Here is a 26962-nt window from a genome sequence, read left to right as displayed (position 1 = left end):
TGGATAAGCAAAGCAATTACTATCAGTCAAAACTTGGCATTTAACTTCATCTGACAATAACCCGAATTATCATTTTAGAAATATGCAAGCAATATAATGTTTTACCAGCCAGTTCTTAAACCACATCATTCAGCCAGGCGGTTCATGTTTAGGAAAACATCACAACATGACAAATCTCCAACTGAAACTTATTTTAATCAGACAATCATGCCCTGTCAGAAACTTCCTGCCTGCTTGATAAGATGTTTGCTTTGAAGATAAAACCATAGTGTCAGGTTGTGTGGGCCTTGTTTCAAGTGTCCATGACTCTCTAAAGTGGGAACAGCGTGTTTGAAGATCAAGGACAAGAGAAAAGCAAATAGCATCAAAGTCCTAAAACTTGTGTATTTAATTTGTCTTAACTGGCAGCCGGTTGAAGTTCTAATCTGTTTTAGCTACGGCCTATGCGATTTGAGTTTGCAACAGTTTTAATTGTACTCTGATGAGCTTTAGAGAAAAAGCGGCTGTAACAAGTGACAGAAAGTTCTCTACTCACTTCCCATCTTGGCTAATACTGAACTGATAAGAGCTAAAAAAACGCAACTTCCTTTTTCAACAACTATAAACACTTCCTCTGTTTCTAAACATTGCACAAGAGTAGCATTCAGCACTCCTCCCTCTTCTTCACAGTGGCTTCTAATAAGTTGGGGAGTTGAAAATCAGACAGTTTATACTAATATTCACACATGTGAATACAAAATGTGTAACATTCCAATAATGGACAAAAAGCTGACAGAAGTAATAAATAAAACAAATTACTGAAAATTTACCAGTGAAAATCAGATGTTGCTTTTGAATTCAACAGAATAATAATTAAAAAAACAACAAATAAAACCGGCCTGGACAAAAACTATGGAACCTGTTCAACCTTTACAAACAGTTTCTCTACGTATCAATGAAACTTCTGCTCTAGTCTACAGGTATTATGGTTCACTCCTAGTGGGCAAAATGCTCCGGTTCTCCCAGGTTTGAAGGGTACCATCTCCAGATGGCATGTTTCAGCTCCTCCCACAGATACGCAAAGGGATTCAGATCAGGACTCATAGATGATCAGTTCAGAATAGTCCAATGTTTTGCTCTTATCCATTCTTTGGTGCTTTTAGCTGTGTGTTGGGTCTTTATCGTGTTGGATGACCCATGAGATAAAAAAAAAAAAATCTCTGACACTAGGCAGCATGTAAGCTTCTGGAATGGCCTTGACCTTGAAAAGTAAGCTTAAATGCCATGTCCATACAAGAATGTCAGTCAGCAGAAGAGACAATAAAATGGGTATTAAGCTGGAAGTTTATCGTGGTTTCTTTACAACTTGCCACACATAATTTGCCCAAATATTGATTTGTGAGGGTGTTTGTGTCTGTGTGTGTTGGTGGGGTGGGTCAATCTAGGTACAGCTAAGTTTCCTGGCAGATTTAGATGTAAGGATAATAAGGTCTTATTGAACCAAGATTTTTCTTTTCTTAAATAACTTATGACTTAATATCTATCTATCTATCTATCTATCTATCTATCTATCTATCTATCTATCTATCTATCTATCTATCTATCTATCTATCTATCTATCTATCTATCTATCTATCTATCTATCTATCTATCTATCTATCTATCTATCTATCTATCTATCTATCTATCTATCTATCTATCTATCTATCTATCTATCTATCTATCTATCTATCGGTATGTGTTGAAATTGATCATTTTGCTCTGTGATCGACTCTTCTGTACTGATTAGCCCGCTTTCTGCTATCGACTATTCAACCTGGATTAGAATGGGAAGCGAACGTTCTCTGAACAACACCGAGCTAACAAAGATAGCCGCTTTCCATTAACGAGCCAAAAACCGGCGGTTTTTGTCGTGTTTCCCCCTCTGTGGCAGTTTTAATGAGCCAGGCTGTTCGGACGGACCGTCTGCAGTCATGGTACCGGAGCTGGTCGAGTTTGGAGGCTCTTCCTCCCTTCCCGGTCTCATGATGTCGGTGGGTTTCGTTAGTTTCGCCTGAGCTCCTCTCTTTTCTCCTCTGCATCTGCTGCTGCTGCTCCTGGACTCTCTCTCTGCTCACAGTGAGTTATTATCTACTCCTACCTCATATTTTAAGCTATGTGAAACGTGAAATGCTCCCACATTCGTGTTATTATGTAGTGTTCCGTGCTCTCCATTCAGAGTTCACTTTCCTGTTTTGACCACATCTCTCTCGGGCCACGGCAGCTGCTAGCATCAATTGTTTGAGCTGCCTGTTCATTCTGTTGTGACTCTGTGTTGGAAGTATTCGTGTTTTTAAAAGGAAAACTGCTCAAGCAGGTTTTTAAAGGCTACACCAGTTCTGTCTTATCGGAAGCCACTTTCACTGTCATGTGCATTGCCTTTCAAGAGATTTAATAGTACTTATACCCCTTCACCCTTTTGTCACGTTTCTTGATTGTGACTATGTTAAAATTTAAGTCCTTTTTAAAAGTTTTTGACAAATAATAAGTCTGCGAAGTGTGACCTGCTTTTGTTTAATCAGCCGCAAGTTGTAGGTATATACAGGTCCTTTTAAAAAAAATTAGCATATTGTAATAAAGTTAATAATTTTCCATAATGAACTTTTGATTTTGGGTTTTCATGAGTTGTATGCCAAAATCATCAGTATTAAAACAATAAAAGACCAGAAATATTTCAGTTGGTGTGCAATGAATCTAAAATATATGACAGTTTAATTTTTATCATTACATTATGGAAAATAATTAACTTTATCACAATATGCTAATTTTTTGAGAAGGACCTGTGTGCATATATATATATATATATATATATATATATATATATATTTGAACATCTGACCTTTTGTTTTGGCCATTCTTTAAAATAATAACTCTAATCTTATCACAGATTCTCACTTGGAAGCCTCACAGACTTTGACTAGGTCATGCTTTGATCCTAGTTATTCCATTTTTGACCCCTGGCTGAATGCTTACAGCCATCATGCAGCCTGAAGTATGATGGCAGCATGCTTCAGGCAAAAGTCTGGAATCTTTTGTTGCAATCTAAACTACATACAACCTTTGACCTTCTTCCCCGTACCTGCAAACCACACACAGCATTTTGCAATCAAAAAGTTTAATTCTGCTCTCATCTGACTAAAGCGTCACATTCTTCTCGTGTTTGCGGTGTTGCGAAAACCAAAATGTCATTTTTTTCCCCCCTGTTTTTTTTGTTTTTACTTAATCTTAAACTAAGCATGAACAATTTAATTAAACAAAGTAATCAGATTACATTGCAGAAACGAGATCATTGATCCAGAACTTATCCAGATGTTAGTTCAAGTTACTTTGAGTCATGTGACTTATTGCTTTTCAGCTACGCACCATTCTCCAGCTTCAAACTAGAGCTGCACAATCAAATTACAATTGTCGCATGCGCTGGGAAATAAGGACTTAAAATTTATCACACAACGTTGTGGTATTTATTGAAAAAACGATAAAAAAAAATGACGACTTTAGTCTTTTTTTTTTAGGTGTGGCTATGACTGGATATAACTGCAGTCACCAACCACAAACACCAGCACTACTATTAATTAACATCTATTTTGAAAAGGGCTTCTTCAGGACACCTCCATGTATTTTTTTTATTTAACTTTATTGATTATTTATTGATCTTTCTCTTGAAATCAGCAGTGAAAAAATAACATGGATAAAACCTTTGATGTTTTAAGACATATTTTTCATTGTTGGTTATGATAAATTGACACTCTTATTGTTTTTTTTGTTTTTTTAGATTTTTACAACAATACACAATACAATAAATGCCCATCCCCATTCGTCGTCACGGTTTTACTGTCCAAGTTGCATTCTCAAACGACTCTGGATGCATAATTCAGGAGGCTATACTATTTCACTAACTGCTCGTTAGATGGACTCTGGGCAGTACAAACCCACACAGGAACGATGCTTGCCAAAATATATTTGGCCATTGGATGAACTTTCTCTGTCTTTTTTTTCATGCTCATAAAACTGGTTTAGATCTTGGTAACACAGAGGCGAGAGCAGATAGGACATGATGTTAAAATGTGACTAAATCGCAATCTAAATTGTTGCAACACTCAACAACAAGACATAACTGGAACATTGGTCAACATATTTTATGTATATTTTCTTGATGATTCTGGTTTTTGACAAAGTATTATGTTTACTGCTGTTTCCTATTTGGTTACTGTATTACGTTTTCAAGGTGTAAGTCACTTTGAACTGCCTCGTTGTTGAAATATGTGCTACGCTAACGACCTCGCCTCGACTATATTGAAACTTTTGAAATGCTTTCTGTTGGAGCTATTTATTCTTTATCCATTTGAATTTTGTTAGTTTGTTCTTAAATGTATAGTTTTTGTATTATTTACAGAACTTATTTGTAAGTTTATTTTTCTTATTGATATTTTTTAAGTAAACAGGAAGTGATGTGGGTTGGTCCACTTTCTATAAAAGTAGGGGCCTGGTAAAGGACCAGCAGGCATTTGGGTTAGGGGCCTATGGTTTTTACCAGTGCAAGGAGGCAGCAGAGAAAACAAAAGGAAGTTTGAACTCCGTAATTGTTTTTTTTTTTTTTTTTTGGCAAAGATGTCAAAATAAATCATGAAGAACAAGTTACAAGTTTGGATCCTGAACCTTCTTTGCCTGCGTTGAAATACTTGACCCCAGTGTCTCAGTGGCTTATTGGAACTTTGTTGCATGTTTGGTTTGACAAACAATCGCCACTACACTTTCCTTTCATTAAAGAGAAGCTGCTCCAGGAAGAAACTTTTTATGACTGGGTGACTTTTGCACCCAGTCGAGTTTCTTGTTTCATTGATTGCATCCGGACTGATTGTCTTCTTTTTTTCTTTCTTTCTACTCACTGCCCAGAGATGGCAATGCACAGCACTGGAGAGGGTTCAGGGGAACGGGGAGAGTTGGTGCACTCGTTATCTAAAGAGACCCCAGGCTCTCCGGATGCCTCAGAGTTGGGGAGTCCTCGCTGCCCACCGAACTTTGACCTCCTAAACATGGTGGTGTCCTACAAGAGAATGGCTCTGTTCCTAGAACCGGTTGTGGACGCAGTGGAGCTCATTCGCTATCTGCTCGGGTATGTATGGGTGCTTATGTCTTGAACAAGCCCACCCCCCCTCAAAGAGCTCTAATTATATTTGTTGTTTTATTTGTTTTTTTCATTGCTCAGGTGGAAGATGCCGGTGTGCTCTCTTCTTGTGTGTGTGTTCCTTAATGTCTTCTTTTGCACAATTACTGAAGGTATGATGGCATAAATAGTAGCCCTCCTCTGTTGTTAGGCATTTTAATAATTGATAAAGCAGTTTTTTTTCCTCCTCTGGCGTCAGCTGGCTGGTTCACAGTGAGCGTGGTGGCAGTTTCGGTGCCTGCTGCCCTGGGCTACCTGCAGGACAGGTGTGGGAGCAGAGCGTCGGAAGCGGAGCTCCAGAAGAGGCGATACCACGCTGTGCATCGTAGAGACCTGCAGACAGTGAATCTCACCAAACAGGAGGCCATGCTGGAAATCAAAGACCTGTAAGATGCAAAGTGCTGGTTTGCAGCCAATGACCATGTAACTTTGATTTAATAAGTATTGGTCAGATCTGAGGCTCAGGATCTCTTAAGCAATATTTTTTTTTTTGGTCCCTGATATTTATCCCAGTCACTTAAGGTGATTCATTTACCAAAAGCAAATCCCAGTCCAATACAGCATCAAAGTTAATTAAACCAAAGCAATGTATATGCTCAAAACCTCCTGAAAATATTAAATTTTGTCTATATTAGATGAGCTCATTAGTATTGTGATTTTTGTCCCACTGAACTCCCTCACCAGTGATGTTCTGCAAAGTCACTCTGCTCTCTGCTAAACAGAGTCCCAGTTGGACTTTCTGTGTCCGAGCCAATCCATCAGTGGGTTAACTGGGCTGGGAAAACTGCTCCAATGTGTTGAGAAGGCAAAACCTGAAACGCTGAAAAGTTTCCTTGTTGGGTAGTTTGCTAAATGGCTAAGTAAATACTAGCTTTTTGTCTCTGTATTTTGATATGACTCATTGTTTAGTGGTACATTTCTCTGCAGGTCCCGTTAATCCTGTGGCAAAACTTACTGAAAACACTGCTTTCTTGTGGCATTAACTTATTGTTTCACTTTGGACATCATAATGTTTTAATGAGTACAGTTTTAGCTGCTTTCTGTACAGCTCTCCTCCACATGAATGCATTGTGCACAGACACAAAGAGAGCTGCAGTAACCACTGCAATCTCACTGGAGTTTTATGGTAAAGGGTGAAAGTATTTTTTTCATTGTTGGCCCAGAGTCATTAAGTCAAGAACGAGGTTGGTTGGATGTAGGGTTGTGATATCATTTAATGCTGTTGAAGTTTAGACAAAATATGCACCTGCACATGTGTACACAGTAACATTCGTGCATCAGACAACTTTCATCATAGTTTCTCAACTGAAGCCCATCTGTGCTCCAGAGGTTCTTTTACTAGCAACACTACTTCTCACAATGACCTTGCATATTTATTCCGCAGCATTCATTTACATCTAATCTAGTTATAACTGCTTCTTTTAATAGCATGTTACATTATTATTTCTGTTTGTGTTTACCGTCCTCAACAGGTTGAAGCACCTGGATGAAATGTTGTCCTCTGCCTGTCAGTCAGCAGAAGCTATTTATAAAGTCTTATACTGGGATGATCATGCCACATCATCGAGGTGTGTGTGTGTGCGTGCGCGCGCGTGCGTGCGTGCGCAGCCGTTTTTCTTCAGCACACTGAACCTTGGAGCTGTCAATATTGAAATAGTACCGTAATTGTAATATTCTACACATCTTGCCCTTCATGGGAGATTTGGGGCTGAGTTTGGAATTATTACTATTATTATTATTATTTTCTTTTGTAAGAGAAAAAAAGGCCATTCTTTTTCTGTGTCCCGTGGTCTAAGCCTTCCTTATATATGAACTTACTTCATACATTTATTTATGTACGAACTTATATGTGAACTTTCTTATGAATGAACTTACTTGACTTATGACCTTACTTCTTTACTAATTAAATTACTTCTAAATTTATCTACAAACTTACCTATGAACACACAGACTCACTTCTTTACTAACTTACTATTAATTACGAACTTACCATTTTACAGACTTGCTACTTTACGAGCTTACTATTTTATGAACTTACTACTTCATAAGCTTACTTCTTTTCGAACTTATTTACGAACATACAAACTTACTTCAGAACAAAATTTGTAGTATATTCAAAATGAATAATTGTATTTGAACATTAAAGTCAACACTGTGTCGGAGGCCAAAACTGTCGTCTGATTCTTCCGTTGCTCCTCCTTCCAGGTTTTATGGAGCAGTGCTAATAGTGGTGTGCCTGCTGTATGTCGCTCCTTTAGGCTGGGTGCTTGCTGGGCTTAACAGTATTGTCTTCCTGTGGAACAGAGACTTCTACAGAGGTTGGTTCATTCATACACATTCAACAATAACTCCTGGGATGGTTTGGATTTTTTTTTTTTCCTAATGTTTTATTGGTGTGTGTTTTCAGTTTTGTTGGACCTCAGGAACCTGTTCCACTTGGGTCAGACGCAGACCTTAGAGGGGTTGAGTGAGGAGCAGGAACCCGCCAACACGGCGGACCAGACTCCAACCCCAACCAGCCTGGAGGTGAGATTACAGAAGAATGTGACCGTTTCAGATGTTATGATTTGCGGTAAAACCAGCCGCAACTGTAAGCTTCTTATTCTGTTTACCACGTGTGCTGAGCTCATCGCATTTAATGTAGTGCAAATCCATAGATTGACAAACATGGTACCTTGGCATCCATGTAGATTTTTTTTTTCTCATATTTAACCAATGGACAGGGCCTTAGATTAGAGACAATAAGGCAACACAAAGCGTCTTGTGATCTCCGTTTAATCTCTACTGTCCAGGGGGCTGATTCAGAGGGCAACAGGGTTTTAGAAGATGTCTACATAACAGTGGTCATGTTTGCTCATGTGTGTGTGTTTTCAACAGGACCTCTCTCCTGGCAGCATAGAAGAAGCAGAGGAGGCTGAGCCTGATGACGAGTTTAAGGATGCAATCGAGGTAAAAACAAACCTCACGCTGATATTTGAAGATCCAGTTCCCTTTCCTGCTGAGCCTGTAATCCCACAGTCTGTCATGACCGGAGGAAAGAATTTGCCTAGACAATCCCATTTTCAGATAATCCCCAGACACAGAACTGAACATTTCTGGCTGCAGTTAAAGAGACATCCAAGCACTCAGAGAAACATAATCAGTCAGGTAGTCGCGCAGTTTACATGCTGCACAGTTAGGACACGTTATTTCTTTCTAGTATAATTTTAACCTTACATTTTAATCTTGCTTTATTTAAAATGTTCTAAGGAAAAGATAAACAGTTGAACAAGAAGTTAATAGAATGAATGAATGAATGAATGAATGAATGAATGAGCCATGTTTACTACAGCTTCATCTCAGTTTTTACGTTTTTAAATTTATATACATACACACACATTTATTATTATTATTTATTTTTTTCAACGCAATACTGCTGCCATTCTAATAGCGTTGTATGGCCCAACCTTAGTTTGCTGTTCCTGTGATTTATACATATGTATGACAAAACCCCTGCATCAGGTGTTAAATATTAGGCTTTTAGGGGCTGATAGTATTTAGTTGTTTTTTTTTTTTTTTTACTTGCTTTGAAATTTGACCTGCTGAACAGGAAGGAGCATTGGTTTGCTATCAGTCACTGGCTTAATTGATTGGTGCATCAGTAATGCATGTCTATGACTGATGTGGCTCAGACAGACTTTAACGTAAGGATAACAGAAACTGTCCTGTTAAAGCAAATGAAACGAGCCCGGTTTTATTACATTCAACGTTCTGGAGTATTTTCTTCATTTTCCAACACACATTTTGAAAATAGTCTACATTTGCCACTCGTTGTTTTGGAGATTAATAGCTCTGATGATTCCTCCTGTTTTCCCCTCACGCTGTCCTTTTGACTCAGGAAAGTTCAGTTGCTCTGCAGGTGAGTTTTCCCCACTTTTGAAGTTTTTCCACAAGCAAACCTTCACGTGTCGTGCGCGTGACCTTGTGTGGTGGTTGGTTCTGCCTTCAAAGCATGGCTGTGTTATTTCAAGTTGTTCTCATGTGTTGTTCTGTTTCCTAACAAGGAAACCCCTTTGCTCTTATTGGTAAGTGGATTCCATCCATCCATCCATCCATCCATCCACGAGGCACATTAGTGAAATCAGCTTTTCTCCTCCATCCAGTTTATTAAAACATCCTCATTAAGGATTGTCAGTGTCGGTATGCTTTCGTAACTGAAAGCATATTATGGGATGTTTTGCTCAGATGCCTGTTCCCTCTATATATTAACATGTATGCATGAGTTTATGCATAATAAAACATTTTAGGGATGCACTGACGTGTAAATTTAGGCCAATATTAACATTGCTGTTACGGCCGATAACTGATATTAACCAATATTTTACATTATTGTATATATATTTCGCTGCCCCTTTTGACACTATGGAAAACATTACTACTCTACTTCCCTTAAACAACCCCAATCAATGTCGCAGTCAAATGCCCAAGCAAACGCCACCCGTTATTAACATCAGCCACTTTTTATTTATTGGACCGATACCAGTATTTTATAAATTGACTAACAACGTAAATGCCGATTGTGCATCCCTAATATGGTTATATTTATTTTTGAGAACCTGACATGGCTTCCTGCTCTGAGCTGACCCGCTGATGGCCGACGATTTTTTTTTTCTCTTTTTACAGTTGTGTCAAAAAAAAATAGCAGAACCATCATTTCAATCAAGATCAACATTTTTGTAGAAATTATGTTTCTACATGAGAAATAATCGACTATTAGGTGTAGTAGAGTAAACCTCAAAGGATCCATCAGTCATTACATGAAAGGTCTACACTTAGAGTGCTGCAGCTGTCAGAAGAGGCCAATGTAAAGTCAGGCAATTGGCAAGAAGTTTTGCTGTTGCAATTAGCCCAAGAACCAACCTACTGGTCTGGGAGAAAGATTTTATGAACTGGTGAAAGAATGTTTGTTCACTGGATCTTGGGTTGTAGATAGTTGATCAGACGACCTCCTAACATTAACAGGTGAAGGATCCTATAAAAACTAATGTTGACCAGAGTAAGTTGTGTGTTTCAACAAGACAACAAGTCCAAACACGCCAGTAAAGAGAGCAGCATCCTGGTTCCAGAACAACGTTGGCATTATTGTGGGATCAGACTAATCCCAGGACCATAATCCAATATAAAACTTATAGGCTCAAAATATTGATTCCCTTCATGACTTTGAGCTCATTATAAGACTAATGCATGTGCTGCGTGTATTTGCACTGTGAATGCATGAATTCTTAGGTTTAATTATTACATTTGTGGCCTTACTAGCTGTACTGAAGCTGCAGAATGTTTCAAATATTAGTGATTATTTTTGGCTGAATTTAATCTGGAAGGAGGTCATAAAAACTCAGGTTTTATAAACTATGATAACAGTTTTTTATTTCTTTTTTCCATCTTCCGAAGGAGGATGACGACGGACCTCTTGGCGCTCCTGAATATGACACGGTTTCTGAGAACGGCTTCTTGAGTCGAAATGAACCGATCCGCAGCAAGGTGTCCAAACTGACGGAGAGGCTCCGGAAACGCTACCCTGCCACCAGCATGGGTCAGTCAGCTCTGACTCGGTTTTCTGAGCCTTTTTTTGGTCCATTTTTAGACCTGATTGATAGGGAAGAAAAACCTTAAAGTCCATCAACCTTTCATTTTTCTCTCTTTATCTCCGAAGGCAATTGCTCCAGCTGCAGTGCCGTCTTCTCAGTATTGAAGAAGAGGGTGAGACCGAAATTTTCCTTTTAAATGTTTTAGCTTTTACATCATTATCTATTCTAGCCGAATCGTTTCCCTGCCTCTAAGTTGAACTAACGCGTCTTTATGTTGTAGAGAAACTGCAGCAACTGTGGCAACAGCTTCTGCTCCCGATGCTGTTCCAGCAAGGTGCCGAGGTCCTTCATGGGGGCAACAGGTGAGAATACATAATAATAACAATAATAGACACAGTCATGTCAGCTTTAATTATGATTACATTTTTTAAGGAGTAAAATGTTCTTAACGTGGCGGTTTAAAAAACAGGTTTGCCAGTTTCTACACAAGTTGTCACAGGTTTAAAAAAAACCTGTAACAATTAAAAAAAAAAATAATTAATTGAGCACAAGTCTTAAATTTTGTCGTGGTAGGATTTTTTTTAATTTAGTTTTTCTTTTTGGGGATTTTTCTGTTAGGAAAAAGTTTGAGTCGCACGCAAAACATCTTCATTGCATTCTGTAACTACAGACTGTTGAGGCTAACGCTAGCTAGCTGCTAACATACATATCCGTTCTAACTTGCTAGTTATCATTTTTGCATCACCAGTTGGTAATTTAGCACCAATTAGCTGGATGACTTGTGTTTGGCTCTGGCTGGCTCCTACTGCCAACCTGTATTAGGCAAGGTGCAGAAAAATGTTTAAGCTAGGCACTATGGTGGTTAAAGCTGTAGAGAGCCATATGCACTTGATTGTAATGCAGCCATTTAACCCAACCATGCCCTTACATTTGTAGTTTATTTCTGTATTAAAAAGTCTGCAGGCAAAAGTCTTGCCTGCAGATGCCCTGATTTAAGCAGCTGTCTCCGATTTAAGTCCTCTGGAGCTACTGCGACTTTTAGGTGGATTTCTGTTCCAAACCACCTGAATCAAATGGCAGACTTTAGAAGTCTGGTAATGAGTCATTCATTCGATCCAGGTTAGAGTCTGTATGCATGTAAAAGTTGCAGGACAGTAGGTTTGGAGGACCAGAGTCAGAGACCCCTTCATGCGAGTCGATTCCAGTTGCTGTTTATTTTTCCTGCTGCGTCTCATCCTCTGCTTCCTGTTTCTGTTTCAGCTCCAGAGGCGCAGAGAGAGACCGTGTTTGTGTGTGCTGCCTGTTATTCCTTTCTCAAGTTACAATGAGACGGCAGACTGATTTTTGTCTCCGGAGTCCTTCACTGAAACCCAAACCTACATGCTTCGGTTGTGTAGTAAAGGCTCGTACTCGCTGTCCAGACAATTTCCCACGTGGAACTTCCAGGACCCTCCTGCCTTTACCAGCTGCCATCCCTCTGTAAACCTCTCATGTGGCTTGTGGGATTGCTCCTGTAGTGTGTTTTTTAGATGTTTCCTGTTAAATCTGTCAGTAATTGCAGTTTGACTTTATGAGTCTTTAAGGGTTGACACAGATCATTATGGGTTCTCAGTCAAAGGAACCTACATTTATACCTTTCTCTGAGCTGAGAGGGGTATAAATGCCAAAACCGAACAGGATGGATACCTTGGTTTAGGTTTTTAATCTGCTTTATGTTTCCTGGCCTGTGGGGCAGACGAGTCGTACTGAGAGGGATTCTCTATAAGAACAAAGTGAAGGGTGTTCTGCAAATGTGAGACGCTTTTGGATGAATTTCCAAAGTGGACAAAACTGGAGTCGGTGCGTTCAAATTAATGATGGATCGACGTTCTGCGCCTAGCTTTGGCCCGCTAATGTGGAGATTCCACAGTGTTGCTCAGTTATCATATTTTGTTGGCTAACCTGAACTCACTGAGATAATTTATTCCTAAACGTTTAGACGAAACGCCCAGTTGTGTTTCAGACGTGATCCTGCTGCTGGAGTACTGCCTGTGACCTGAGGAAGAACATGTGGAGTTAGCAAAATTTGAAGTGTGGGAGGTGGGGGGGAAAAAAAGCACAACATTAAGCAGAACAAAAACTTTTACAAAATAACTATCGATTTGTTGCCTCCTTCTGGTTTTATTGCTTCCGTGTGGGTAAAATGCGCTTGTCGACGTGCCGCCGCCGCAGCAGCATAGGAATCTCCAGACTTCTGAAGCTTCTCTTCGAACTGGACGGACTCTGGTCTGACTGGATGAAAGTCCCAGAATCCACCTGAAACATTTACCACAGCCTCACTCTCTCTTGCAAGCAGGACTTGACTTGAAGAACTGACGTTGTGTCGCGGTGACGAGTCGATTTTTAATCAGACACAGATGATTGTAACTGTTTGCTTTGCTTTTATGGTAATTATATACATACACTGTTATTGTAATATGTTCTGTTTATTCTACAGCTAATATATTTAATTTAAAACTCCAGAAAGTGCAGATTTTCATTTGAACAACTTGACTGTGTTTTTATATATAAATTTAGGGTCATATTTTAAAGGTTCGTTTATGATACTATTGTAATAAACTTGGAAAATTTAAATGATCAACTCTGAGCAGAGAAGGTTAGGATTGTTTTTTGTTTTTTCTTCTTCTTCATCATCATTAAAACGTTAACATTCATTCAAAAACAGTTGTGACCGCAGCTTAATACTGGATGTTGAATTTCTTATAACATTCCTCCCAGTTTTTAGCACAATAATTAAATTTTATTTTGGTTTTTATCATTCTGAATTCTTTTTTTCCCTTAAAAGTAGTATGCACATATAATCAATTTCTCTTTTTAATGCTAGGAAGGTTGTATTTTTACATAACTGAAAAGTTTGGGTTCCATATTTAAAGGCAATTTGTCTTTTAACTGAGCTATAATGTCAGTACTAAGCAGTGGTGTAAATGCTTATGGTTCATTAAATATTCCTGCTTCTATAAACACTTTTGTTATGTCATAAAGTAGGTCCCATGTCTTTAATTGTTGAAATGACTAGTTTGATGTTAAATTACGTCTAGGTTCAGTTCCTGTTGTGGACGGATGGGGTCATCTGTTGCAACATCTGTCATGGTGAAAGAAGACCGTAGCCTAAAAGAAAAGCTCTCTTTATCAGGGTGTCTGCATCCTTAAAGTCTTAAGTTCACGTATCTAAAAAAATAAGGCCTTAAGATATGTTAACTTCACTCAGACATTCTGTTCTGTGACTTGAGCGGTTGTGGCTACCGCTAAGTAGCTAGCTAGCTCTTTTGCGTCTATCATGAGTGTAAATTTATTGCCAGCTGGCTAGGAAATGTTGGCCTTCGCCTCTGGCTCACTTCCGTTGCCAACCCATACAATATTACTATACTGTATCTGTGCAACAAGGCTTGGATAAAATATTAAATTTTCTTCTGTACTTTTCCATAATGACAATGGTCTTAAATTTAATTCATAATGATCTTTAAAAAAAGCTTTAAATTTGAGTTGGTGAAGCCTGCAGCAACCCTGTTTACCTGTCTGTCCAATGTTTTGACCCTCACGTGTGACCTGTGAAGATCCAGTCATCACCACATAGACCAGGGACCTTAGTCTGGTCTAGTGGGATGTTTATGACAGCATCTCCTCATAGCCAGGACCAGTTCGATGCACCAAAAACAACCTCACCTTTCATTAATTTGTAAATGCATAAGACAAAAAGCTCTCAGGGCATGGTGCAATCTCCTCCCTGTGCTGCTTAGAAAACCGGTGGGATCTTCTTATCTGCATCCATCAGGATGGTTCAGATTAAAATGTTCTTGTGAGGGCAGTGTTGCCCAATTCCAGTCCCTATGGATCACTGCCCTAGGTGTTTCCCTTGCACCATACACAAGTTGATGATTTCAAGGCTTTTGCAATACTTGATGGCATGCAGAGGATGTAATTGTTTGAGTTGAGTGTTCTGGAAAAGATGCATCTAAAATATGCATATTTTAAAACTGTCTTCCACATTGCACCCCTACCAGTGAACATGATTCAGAATCTGAATTGACCAGGAACATCAAAATCAGAGCATCACTGGAAAATTGTATACATGGCTATGAACCTTTTAAAAAAAGAGCCCCAAAATTGACCATAACATTTGGAAATTCCTATTTTGAAATGATAAAAATAGAAATCCTGTGAGAAGCTGTTCTATAACCAGCCACACCCTTTTCAACTGTTTCAACGCTGACTCCGCCCCATTACAGTTAGCCCCGCCCCCACGCTAAGCCCCGCCCATCGATCCTCCGCGTCCCACTAAAGCGATTTGAGCTCCTGAAGGGATTCTTCCCCACGTTCACGGATGGCAACATGGCGACAGAGGTAAGACGAGCAGCGCTATGTTTCCTTTTCCTCTTCGCTCAGGAACGAGACTGTATTTTGTCACTTATCTATAAAAACAAATACAAACAATCCGCCGATGCGGTTAACGCGGTCAGTGAGGGCATCGGGTCTGCACACGGTCAAACTGATTTAACCGCACTTCCCCTCATTCTGGACCGGACTGTGTCCTACATTATCACACATGGAGCTACATGGTCTTCGGTTTCAGTCAAAACGACCGTTATTGTGTACGTGGTGAGGGCTCGAGCTTCGTCTGCGTGACGTGGGTCTGTAAATGTATGAGAAACTTACGGTGTGAACCCGGTCGCCAACCCCCGCGATGTTAAGCTGTTTCGGTGAAAGCAGCTCTGTTTTCCTCCACTGTTGTTCCCTTTTAATCCGGTGACAGGCCCACTGTCTGCCTGCTCTGCTCTGAAACACGCAGGGAAAGCTTTCAGCACCACGGACAGAAGCCACGCCACGCAGACCTTCAGCTGCCACTGTTTGGGAGGCCGGTTGTAATGTCTATCTGGCCCTTTTTTGTTGTTGTTGGTGGTGGTGGTGGGTCTGCCTCATCTTGTTTCGATCTGTTTGTGAGATGTAGTGAAATGTTGCACCTCATCCCAGCCCGTAGAGGAAGATGGGAGGTAATAACCCAGCCGTGGGTGTGTGGAGAAGAGAGAACGTGGCTCTCCTCCAACAGCTCACCGAGCAGTAATGACTCCAGTCACAGGCTGATTGATCATCACATCCTGTTTGCTCCCACCCGATTGTCCAACGTGGACTTCTGTTTGCACACACACACACGCACACACACACACACACACACACACACACACACACACACACAGGAGCGAACAGAAGCTTGATGAGCTGCGCAGAGGGACAGATCTCTCCAGGCACTCGCTAAGGACACACGCCGCTTCACTGTCTTATTTTCTGTCCCACTCAGTTCCATAACCTGCAGGAGTTGAGGCACAGCGCATCTCTCGCCAACAAGGTGTTCATCCAGAGGGACTACAGCGAAGGGACCACATGCAAGTTTCAGACCAAGTTCCCATCTGAGCTGGAGAGCAGGGTAAGGAGCGGGTTTTCTGCTGTCATTGGGATCCAGGAACATGTGAAGAGACACTAATTGTGGACAATCCTGGTAAACAAACAAACAGAAAAAGTACGAAAAGTCCACAAATAATTATTATTTTCAGAAAATCTACTTTTAATTTGAGTATATTTATGCAGATGAAGAAAAAAAGTCACGTTAAGAAATGTTATACTAGCTATGTTTTCTGTCCAGATTCTGCAGTTACTCATTTTCATTTATCAATATAGTTTTTTTATTTAAAATTTGATGTTTTGCAGTTAATTTCATGTATTATAACAAGGTTAACGGGGCTTTTGGAAGAAAAAAGGCCTAAAGCATCAATCAAATTTTATTTGTATAGCACATTTCAGCAGCAAGGCATTTCAAAGTGCTTTACATAATTAAAATAAAAACAGCATGTGAGAAAGAGATTTAAAAAACATAATTAAAATGTAAACGGTGAGAAAGAGAAATAAAAAGCTGTAGAACTTTAGTTGAGACGCCGTCAACTGGGACTCCAACCTCTCGGACTTTAGTCAAAACGCCGTTTGACAAGGACTCTAACCTCTCTGCCTTTTTTTGTTTTTTCACAGTAAGTCTATACCTAAAATTATTCAATCCCCATTTCAAATGAGGGTTACCGGCAAAATTCAAACTAGTTCTCACACTTGCAATAATCAACTTACACAAGAATGGTTTAAATGTTGTTGTTGTTTTCTGGTTCTTCAAGCTTCTTCAACCGCTTGAAGAAACTTCTGTGTTAGAGCACACATGTTGCAACAACTTCATTAAGGGCATCCAGAGTGCTGAAGATAAAACATAAAAAAACAACAAAAAAAAAACCTGGGCTGTAGCATTGTGTTGCCTGTTAGAAATAAGTCGAGAGAATTGCCCAAAGAGTTTAGAGACAGTTGCACTGCAGAAGCAACGGAATGGGATACAAAGAGGCGGCAAAGGTTACGAAATCTCCCTAGAATTAAACCTGGAATCACTTAAAGCTTAAAGTTAAAGGAACAGTGGAAGAGTCTGCCCAGAAAGACGAAGCTATCAACAGATGTCACGAGATTCCTGAGAACCCAGGAGGTAAAAAACTTTATAGTGTCTGAAAAATGACAGCGGGCACTGAAGTCTCAGTTTGACACACCAGTTCAGTGCTGACCCAAAAGTAGAAGAAATGTTAGCTCCAATTTGCATTCAGCAAGATAAATAAGATCTTCCTTTCCTTTCTTACACAGTGACTGATACGACATGTATTTACCCAAAATCTCCACTCAAGGGATGCGTTAGGAAATAATGCACCTAGGACTGGGATGTGGATATAAGTTGTAATGCACTGATACTAGATGTAGATGTATGATGTGTGCTAAAGTGTCTGGGTTTCCTTAGTCTGATGACATATGAGCAGTGAAGGTGCAAATGGCTGCATATCCCTCCCACACATTTTCCAATGTTTCTCACCTTTCTTTAAATAACTGCGGATCAAAATGTGTTTGCAGATTGAACTGACTCTGTTTGAGGAGACTGTGAAGACGCTGAACAACTTCTATGCAGAAGCAGAAAAGATCGGAGGCCAGTCTTACCTGGAGGGCTGTCTGGCGTGTGCCACGGCTTATCTCATCTTCCTCTGCATGGAGACTCGCTACGAGAAGGTCAGATTGGCCCATTTTTAGGTCGATGCATTCTAGAGGTTTAGATTAGTCAGACATAAATGGCAAACGGGTTCTTACCTTTTCTTGTACAATCTGTTTCTCAGGTGTTGAAGAAGATAGCAAAGTACATTCAAGAGCAGAACGAGAAGATCTACGCTCCCAGAGGTCTGCTCATCACTGATCCCATCGAAAGGGGAATGCGTGTTGTATCCTTGCTTGCAAGTATGCATGGATTTCTAGGTTAGTATAGAGTGGGCACTCATGAGTAAGAAAACCACAATTGGTTTGGTTGTATGAAGTACACTACTCAGCATTTAAAGTCAACTGAACTGCTTGTCCTTGCTATGAAGGATATGGTTAAGGTCGCCCTGTAAAGATGCGATTTGTTTCTTTTTTTCTTCTGCATTTCTGCTTGTAGGTGATAGAAATGTTTGTTTAGTTTGTCAGAAGCATGTTGGAGATTCTCAAAACCCTTGAGAAGCCACTGTCTGCATGGAAGTAAAAACCTTAGGTTGAAATACTCTGTTTTGGTCATTTATTTATAGCAAAAGTAATGTGCCAAGAACTGAACCTTGTGGAACTCCCTTATGTAGGGAGAACCTACAAAAACAAACAGTCCAAGAATTGTTTGTTCACAAAATTATGTAAGATGTCCAATTATCATCCAGTGGGAAATTGTATGAAAGCCTTTGAGGAAATTTAAATGTGTAAAAACACAGGGATGTATCCACAAGAGCTTTTGTTGTACCACTGATGACCGTCCTAGCAACAAATGTCAAGCTACGCCACATTTTTTCGGTCCCTAACTACGTCCTCCAGATTGAGATATCCATCTACGAAGACCGAGGTTCCAGCGGCTCCAGCTCCGGCAGCAGCTCGGTGTCTGGCAGCACCGCTCGATGACTGGGCGCAGAGCTGTCCCTGCAGGAAAACTTAGGACAATAACAGCACTCACGTTCCAACAGCCTTCGTTCACATCCCGTTCTTTTACATTTATACCGAGCACTCGCCAGCCTCCACGAAAATGTTTGTGACCTTGACCTGTCATCACACAGTCGTTCCACAGTAGTCAAAACACGCACTTCAGCCGTCTCAAAGATGCAAACACGTACCGATACACCTCAGACAGGACTCACCCTCTCAATGTAACAGTAAGAAATCAAGATAAAGTAAGTCTCCCGACAAGGTACATATGTTTTTTTTTTGTTTTTTTTTTTGCACCACTTGACATGACACCAATGCAGTTCGCTGGCTAAAGAACATCAAATGAATTCTTATTTGCTTTTAATGAACCAGTTGAGAACAATTCCTTGTGCAAAAGCCAGATCTGTTGTAGCATTGGAATCAACTTGGGGAGGGGGGGGATCCCTATTGGTTTTCAGAGATGATACTGTACCTTTAACATTAGATGAAATGTGACCACGTTTGCTCAATGGGACCGTTCATTTAGCTCCCTGTTTCTTTAAGAACCATCCTTTACGATCTACGAATGGGATCTGTTGTCTACATATACAGCTACAATTTCTCCATCTTTTCTTTCTGCCCTGAAAACAAAACAAAACATAAAGAAAGAAAGAAGGAAAGAAAGAAAGAAAGAGGTGCCAAGCCAAGTAAAACCATATGCTTCATTAAACCTTTATACCTCAACTAACATCCAGTAGGTACACAACAAAGCCCAGATCCCTCACCGATTAGAAGGCTTTTCTGAGCTCATTCAAATCAACTCTTCACACGAGGAAGGGTTTTCTTAACGTCAGGTTTTCTGTTATTCAACCTGAAGACGGCTGTATTCAGCGTGACGCCACGCTAAAGTTCACTTGCCAAAAGCTCAGTTGACCAGGGTCGAGCATTTCTTCCTGTTTTACCTCTGATGTTTTCCACACTGCCTGAAAGCAGATGAATGTCAACCCACTCTAGTATATAATGTAGCATATCTTCTGTGCTTTTCACTCTTACGCCTGCATTTCCTTCGCTGGACACGGAGATGCCTGCAAACATATGAGAACTACCCTGTTCTGTTTTAGCGCGAGAGGCAGACTCTTCCTAGGTTTAGATTATGCAAGGGCTCACTGTGAGTTATGTCTGGATGTAAGGAGAGAACGAACCAAGAAACGTCTTCCTAAATCTTACTTTGTCATTTTAAAAATGCACCTGCCCTTCCTTGACTCAAGCTTCCAAAGAACCGTAACTGCCAAAAAAAAAAAGAAAAGAAAAAAAAGAGGCTCATAAAGGTGAATGTCGCTTTTATTTTCATGATGTTTTCAGAAAGTTCAAGTTTTCATACTGCTTGTTTACTACATGTGGCATAAAGGTCAAACCAAAAGGTGTCAAATAAACTGTTTCATCACAGCTTTTGTTGTTGATCTTGTTATTCGTCTGTATTTTAATTGATTTTAATTTGTCAAATCATAATTCAATAGATAAGAAGTCAATTAATCTAAGCAGCTCTTGATAAGTTTTATGTGATGTACTGTCATCAAGACTAAAATAACAACAGGATGCTTAATATTAGTTTTGCTTTCATTTGAATAGCATTGTTTTTGCTCTTTCAAAGCTGCGTGATTTAAAGACATTATCCAGAGCTGTCTTTAAAAAAAAAAAGTTAACTGCAAGTAAAAATACAAGTAATTAAGTTTGAATGCCCTCGAAATTTTGTCCTATCTGTAGATTTGAGTTTATCTTTTCAGTTTTTTCAAAAATACTTGATGTTCTTGATGGAATTTGATACACAGGTGTAACCAAGTGTCTTCTAAGTAAAAGTCACTGGATGTTTAAATTCCCTTTTTCACTATTCAGTTAAAATAAAAGCAAAAAGTTTAATCGGTAAAAGATGAATACATGAAGTAATAACCAATATCTTCCATATTTAAAACACAAACTTGCCCTTCATTATCTTGAAAAATAGCATTTTTGCCAGTGAAATATTTGCTTTTGAATTTAGCATGGGATAAAAAAAACCCATAGTGTTATAGATTCAATGTCAAAAAAAGTCTGAATTAAATGTTACAGTTAATAAGAAGGCAAACAAAGCCAATCATATTTAACCAATGGAATGGGAAAGAGAAATGTGAAGGCTGCTGCAGCGACCTCATGTGGATCTAAATGAACATGCATATTTAAAATATTAATCAGCATCAGTATTAATGGCCAAGATCATGTTGTTGCTGTTACTAATCTGCTGTAAGGTCAGAAAATCAGTCTTATGTTATTCAGGCAACCTTTATTCCAGACACAAGACAGGTCCTTAGTAAAAATGGAGACAAAACAAAGATAAATAAGATAAAAGGTTCTAAAAAACAAACAAAAAAAAGCAGTACATGATGTTCATCGAGTCACAAATTGATCCACAATCTTGAGGTAAATCTCATAATCTCATTATTCACCAGCCAGAAAAAAATGAGTTTCCAATTCAAAGTAAATCTGAGCACAACAACATGGTCTCTTCTGTTACATGTTTTTACTAAAACAGCTCACCCAGCAGTGTTTTCCCCTCGTCATCTTTGACTCTGTCCATCAGTATGTGCAAAAACAACTTGATCTACTTTAGCTTTACAGGCACATTTTATGAGCTATAAGAAATATATCACCCATTATTAACCAATACTGTTGTTTTTTCCTCTTAATCTAATCTGTCTTGCATTAATCAGGTGAAAAAACACTTTCATAATGAGTAGATCAGTGACAAATGTAAAGAACTGAAAGTATTATTAGTTAGCTATATTGCACCTTTAATCTGTTTGATCTGATTTACTCTCAATACATGCTTTGATACTTTAAACTTGTGACAAACTGTTGATGCGAAGTTCGCTGTGTGCGTTTATGTCTCCCACCACTCGTTACACGCCACCAAAACCTTCAGGAAAGAACAGGTCACAGTTTCCGCATGCAGTCATCTCAGCCGAAACAAAACGGTAACACCCGGGCAGCAGGATGTCAAAGACTGTGAGCCTTTTTCAGTCTTTTCAGTCGCTCTTTGGTCCCCGGCGTGTGGAGCTTGATGAAAACTATGCTGTCAGATGTCTGTAAACAACTCTCACCTCAGATCTGCCAGCGCAAACAGCACCGTGACACACACAAGTGAAAATGTGTCACAACGGGACGCTTCAGAGGAGGCCACTGAAGAGCGGAGGCCATAGTGAAAAGATGCTAACGCTGCGTGGATGGAGAGAAACAGCAGAGAACAACAGAAACAATGAAAGGGTGACATACCAATATGGAATGGAGACAAAAGTCTGAAAAGTGGACAGAGTGGACTAAAGGAACTCAATTTTCTAAGCAAAACATCAACCGCATTTGCACTGGCCTTGTTTTGTTCTCTTGCAGCTAAAAAGCTAACATACTAAATGTTTAAGCTTTTGTTTCCAGCTGTTACCAAAGCATACTGAACGCTAAAGGTATTTAAAGCCCTGGCGCACTTTCCAGATTTTTTTTTTTTATTAAAAATTTTGAAAAATATTTTCTATTTTGCTTCTACTTAACCATTAAGTTATCTGTTGTGTTGATTTACTTCGAAGTTGTAATCAGACAAAGTGGGAAGGTTTAAGGCATGTAAAGAGCTTTTCAAGGCTTTGCAAGAAGCAAAAAAAATAAAAACAAAAAAAAAGACAGACACACTGGGATTCCACAAAATGATAATCTGACCCAACGTAGTGAAATATAGCACTTTATTTAACAGCTTTTTAGAAGAAGTAAAAATAAGAAGTTAGTGAAAATGAGGGAAATTAAAACAATAAAACTACTCATAGAGTAAGAAAACAAGATGGTCTTCTCCAAAAGCACAGATCCACAGGGAAAGAACTCAAAGCCACACTCTCTCTGGTACGTCAACCTTTAATGGTTTTTCATGAGATTTTCCTCAAATACCTGCTGAAACAAACAAAAAAGTAGAATGTAAAATAAAAAATAAAACAGATTAATATCTAAAAATATTTTCAGTATTTTTGTGTTTATTCGACTCACCTTCACAACGCCCATTCCTGACAGTAAAGCCGTTCCCACACTAAAAAAATCAAGACAAAATGGATTTTTCCTCATCCTGTTCTACTAAGGCAGTTTTATGAATGACGACAAATTAAAGTGGAAGAGACCGAGAAGTGTTGGTTAAATTCTTAAATTCACTTACAGAAGAGCTACACATGTTCACAAGTCGTGCCGTGCGTCGGTGCCGTGTACCTGCGTGTCGTTGGCGAGCACAGATGCGTCTCCGTCTCGGGGGTAGGCTACTTCCACCACAGAGTTCCTTTCTCCAGCCTCAAGGGCCCGAGTCATGGTGGTGCCGTCCGGCCAGGAGACCTCCAGGACTTTCGCCTCGTCTGTTCCTGTAAGTTACATGTGTTTAAAATAAAATAAAAAATAAAAAACGTTGAGCATCACTTAACCAGAAATTAAACCACAAAGTTAAAGGAAACAGTTATGCTAGCTGCTTTAGCCTGATCCCAGACTTCAAGCCAAGACGGGTGGATACAGCAGCTCAAAAAAAGCTTTTAGTTCTGCTTCTTGCAGAACATTAAGACACTCAATGCTTGGCCTTTAATTTCAGCAACAAGGAATATTGATCAATTTTCTCTTTTAAATTCTGGCGAGTTTAAGCAGTTTGGTTGAAACTCGTGTGCACGACGGGAGAGCATCGGTAGAACAGCAGCGCTAACGGTACCGTGGTCAATGCACCTACACTAATAAAACCAACATATTTGCTTGGATACTGTATTTCGTTCACAGGAATTGCTACAATTGTGTACTCGAGATCTTCCTGGTCAACATTTTCAGCAGTGTACCTAATCCAAAGTGGGCGACAGGCTCCATCTCACACAGGTACCCTGAGCCTCCGTCGATGATGCGTGTGAGAGACCCACTCTGAGCGGTGAAGACGGTAACCTTGGCACCACGAGCAAACGCCCCAAACTGGGTACGAGGAATGACCCGCAGCCAACTGTTGGACGCACCCTGACGGCAAGGAGAATTGACTGTCAGCCTGACGGTGAGCCGCTTCAGGCCAGAAAGGAACGAACGTGCAAAAGACACACACCTGTTTGACCTTAAAGACTGAGATTGGCTGCTGGGCGCTCTCCCCATGAGCCAGCAGCAGATCCAGCTGTCCGTCCCCATCCAGGTCCGTCACAGTTCCACCTGTCAAACACACAGACTCCTTTTTTTTTCTTTTTAAACTGTACTGACCTTATCTGGCATGTAGCTGCAGTTTATCTCGTGTATCGCTCAGAAATGGACGTCAAATCTGAAATCCAAGACAACCGACCTGTTCCTCGCCCCTGCGGCTCCGCAGCATCTCCCACTTCAAGCTGATCGATCGAAGGGTCTGCATGAACTCTTCTTGACACCCTGCAGATAACCACAAACTGCTAAAAACAACCGATTAAAACCCCCAAAACATCACAGCTTACCTCCGAATTGCTAAATAAGTATGATTATGCGTTGTATTTGTGAAAATCTTGAAATGTAACCTGAACAGTCTGTTTGGTGCGTCTCCTCTGTAGGCAATGTTGTTAAAGAACACCTCCAGCTCCTTGTCATTATCAAAGTCTGCAGCAATGACGGTGCGGATAGGGGACGGAGAAGCAAAATTTCCCCCGGCAATGTCCTGTCCTCAAAAAATATATAAAGTCTCAACTTTGTATGAGCCAAGATCTTAAAGATTTTTCCAAATGTTGTCCCTTTTTTTTTTTTACTTACACGGAAGTTGAAGTTATTGGTCTGAAGGTAGAGTCTGTGTGGGCCATTCCAGTTGCCGTAGACAATGTCCGTCTTTCCGTCACCGTTGAAGTCAGCCAGAGCTACTCCCCTGCCGTGCTGGGCTCGGTCCTCCACACCTTTACTCAAGGAAACAACAAAATTGAAGAATATTGGCCCTTTTTTAATAGGGGAAAAGGCTGAAGTGTCAAAACAAAAGCTGAAAAGCATAAAATGCAGGAAATATTGTTTTATACCCATCAGGTTCAATTTCATTTCCTTCTCTTTCAAGTTTTTTTTCTTACCCGCCTGCTGAGCCATGTCCACAAAAGTCCCATCTCCATTGTTCTTGAACAGGAAGTTGGCGCCGTTCTCGTTGTCGCAGAACACGTCAGACCTCATCTGGTTGAGGATTGGTCCAACAACCACACCGCGACCACCTGAAGAGTGCGGAGACTGCCGTGAAGCTTTCAGCTCTGGTTAGGATCAACTTCATAAGAAGTGGCATGCTCTGGCTTTGCAGTTTCCTCCCTCACCTGTCAACTTGTTGACTCCAGCCTGAGCAGCGACGTCGGAGAGGGCAATGACTCCGTTGGACACGTCACTGGCGCTCTCGTCCATTTCTAAGAGGGCGTGTGGACCGACCCTTCCTTGGGCGTAGTTCGCCACGTAGATGGAGTACCGACCTGTTCCCTGGAAAGCCCCATCAGGTTGAGTGGAACATTTCTTTTAATAAAAAACAACAGATGAAAACCACAGAGAATCCCTGAGAAAAAGACCTTTCTGTCGACACAAGCAACTGAACGTCCAGCCATTTGATTGGCGACGCCCCGGCGGACATTGAGTTCGTCGCCGAGCAGATCTTCATAGCGACCGTTGCGAAACTTGAAGAGCTTGTCTGAATATGTAGCCCGTCCTGCACAGACAGTCATTGAGTAAATATATTTGCAGAAAATTTGCATTTGCTGAGTTTGGTTGTGTTCGGGAAGTCACGTTTACCAGAGTAGGCGTTGTTGGTGTTGAGGAAATAGATCTCTTCACGTCCATCTCCGTCCACATCGCAGGCCGTCACTCCAATAGCATTTCCTGCCCTGTCCCTGAGTGCATAGTATGGGGAGTCACTGTTGTCGAGGGCGATGTTTACCAGCTTGTTCTGGGTGCGGTTGTACTTCAGCACCAGATTCGGACCGTTGTATCTGAGAGAAAGAGAGAACATATCAGATGTTTGTTGTACTCAAGTGACATTCTCCCATCACCACACCTATCTCTACAAATATTACCACGTACCCTGCAACCACCACTTCTAGGTCTCCATCACCGTCCACATCCGTCACAGCCATGCCGTAGTTGAGCTGTGTGGGGTTGTGAACGCTGTCAGGCGGCAGCATGGTCTGTGTTACGACCTGGAACATAGGCCCAGAGTTCTGGCCATCGGACCGATGCCACACCATGAGCAGGAGGAGCAGCACAAATGAACCCAACATCACTAAAACCTGTCAGAAAGAAGGAAGCTGGTTAATGCAGCTCAGTTTAAAATGAGTGATTCTATTGCTTTATTGGGATAAATTTAACAAGTTATATTAGATTAGATTTGATTAATTGTCAAACAGTATTTTTAGCAGTATGAGATTAACAGAATTAATAGAGCGCCACTTAGTCCACATTTTGTGACATTACAATTACAAAGATCCATGTGTTGTCTTGTGATTTTATGCAATAAATTCAACCAAACAAGTACAAATTATGAAGAAAGAAGAAAAGCATCCATGAAACTGACAGATATAAGTTTACACATCTTTCTGCAGCTTTGCATTCATGATTTCTTGTAGTTGTTACATCATTGATTCAATTGTATTATTGAGTGAATGGAATAAAAAAAATGAAACAAAATTATAAAATAATTTAGTCATAACAAAGCTGTGCATTTCTGTTCAAACGAAGCAAATACTCTGCTACTCTCTTACCGCGTCAGTGAATAGAGATGCACAAATGTACTCCCCCTGCAGTGAGCTGTATGTTCACAACTCTGTTTCATCAAACGTGATCAGCGCTATGCACCTTACACAACTGCAACATTTAACATTTATGAAACATCTTGTGTAACGTTTGCAAATCTGACCAATCATAGAGCACGTTTCTGAAGAGTAAATTATGTTTGTCCAATGGGTGTCCCGTATTTTTGTGGGCGAGACGTTTGGACCCCGGGTACGTTCCTTAACTGTCAGCCGGGAGACGATTCATTTGAAAGCGACGAGAAAGCGGAGCGAGTGGATGGGTTTAATATGCGCTCACTGGCCACTTTTATAGGTACAGCTGTTCTATTGCTTGCTAGCACAAACAGTGAATCCACCAATCACATACACTGAGGCATGTAGATGTGATGCAGATGACTAGCTTCAGTTCAAAATGAAAGAATAGG

General features: G+C 40.2%; 3 protein-coding genes across 8 annotated transcripts; 2 read left to right on the top strand and 1 right to left on the bottom strand.

Moving 5' to 3' along the window:
* Positions 1-1780: 1780 nt before the first annotated feature.
* zfyve27 (zinc finger, FYVE domain containing 27) lies at positions 1781-13450 on the top strand. The gene is made up of 12 exons (XM_014967588.2): positions 1781-2097; positions 4912-5131; positions 5225-5295; positions 5382-5568; positions 6655-6750; positions 7388-7500; positions 7590-7708; positions 8060-8131; positions 10613-10754; positions 10875-10921; positions 11030-11111; positions 12010-13450. Exons 2-12 carry the CDS (start codon positions 4914-4916, stop codon positions 12075-12077), a joined length of 1215 nt encoding a protein of 404 aa, XP_014823074.2. The 5' UTR covers positions 1781-2097; positions 4912-4913; the 3' UTR covers positions 12078-13450.
* Positions 13451-13900: 450 nt separating this feature from the next.
* Positions 13901-20208, top strand: golga7ba (golgin A7 family, member Ba). Of its 2 annotated transcripts, none has more exons than XM_088006096.1 (5): positions 13901-15129; positions 16082-16207; positions 17707-17859; positions 17964-18065; positions 20040-20208. In XM_088006096.1, the coding sequence occupies exons 1-5, from the start codon at positions 15118-15120 to the stop codon at positions 20166-20168; spliced, it is 522 nt and encodes a 173-aa protein (XP_087862222.1). In that variant the 5' UTR covers positions 13901-15117; the 3' UTR covers positions 20169-20208. The 2 variants fall into 2 exon arrangements, with proteins under 2 accessions (XP_087862222.1, XP_014823078.1); XM_014967592.2 differs by having other exon boundaries at positions 18679-20208.
* A 1355-nt stretch (positions 20209-21563) lies between these two features.
* On the bottom strand, positions 21564-26643 carry crtac1a (cartilage acidic protein 1a). Of its 5 annotated transcripts, none has more exons than XM_014967577.2 (14): positions 26508-26643; positions 25831-26036; positions 25543-25739; positions 25323-25459; positions 25080-25236; positions 24849-24983; positions 24547-24683; positions 24318-24454; positions 24113-24195; positions 23885-23985; positions 23634-23802; positions 23032-23177; positions 22819-22858; positions 21564-22011 (listed from the first exon to the last, which is right to left on the bottom strand). In XM_014967577.2, the coding sequence occupies exons 2-14, from the start codon at positions 26025-26027 to the stop codon at positions 21893-21895; spliced, it is 1755 nt and encodes a 584-aa protein (XP_014823063.2). In that variant the 5' UTR covers positions 26028-26036; positions 26508-26643; the 3' UTR covers positions 21564-21892. The 5 variants fall into 5 exon arrangements, 3 of the variants coding, with proteins under 3 accessions (XP_014823063.2, XP_014823064.2, XP_014823065.2); XR_001414708.2 differs by lacking the exon at positions 21564-22011 and adding an exon at positions 22507-22725 and having other exon boundaries at positions 22982-23177; XR_001414707.2 differs by lacking the exon at positions 21564-22011 and adding an exon at positions 22507-22722 and having other exon boundaries at positions 22982-23177.
* Positions 26644-26962: the final 319 nt, after the last annotated feature.

The sequence above is a fragment of the Poecilia mexicana genome, unplaced genomic scaffold (genome assembly GCF_051168715.1).
Source record: "Poecilia mexicana isolate PSO_F unplaced genomic scaffold, ASM5116871v1 scaffold_1, whole genome shotgun sequence".
Taxonomy (NCBI): Eukaryota; Metazoa; Chordata; class Actinopteri; order Cyprinodontiformes; family Poeciliidae; genus Poecilia; species Poecilia mexicana.
Note: the sequence above shows the minus strand (reverse complement) of the source record. Positions and strands in the feature narration are given on the sequence as shown.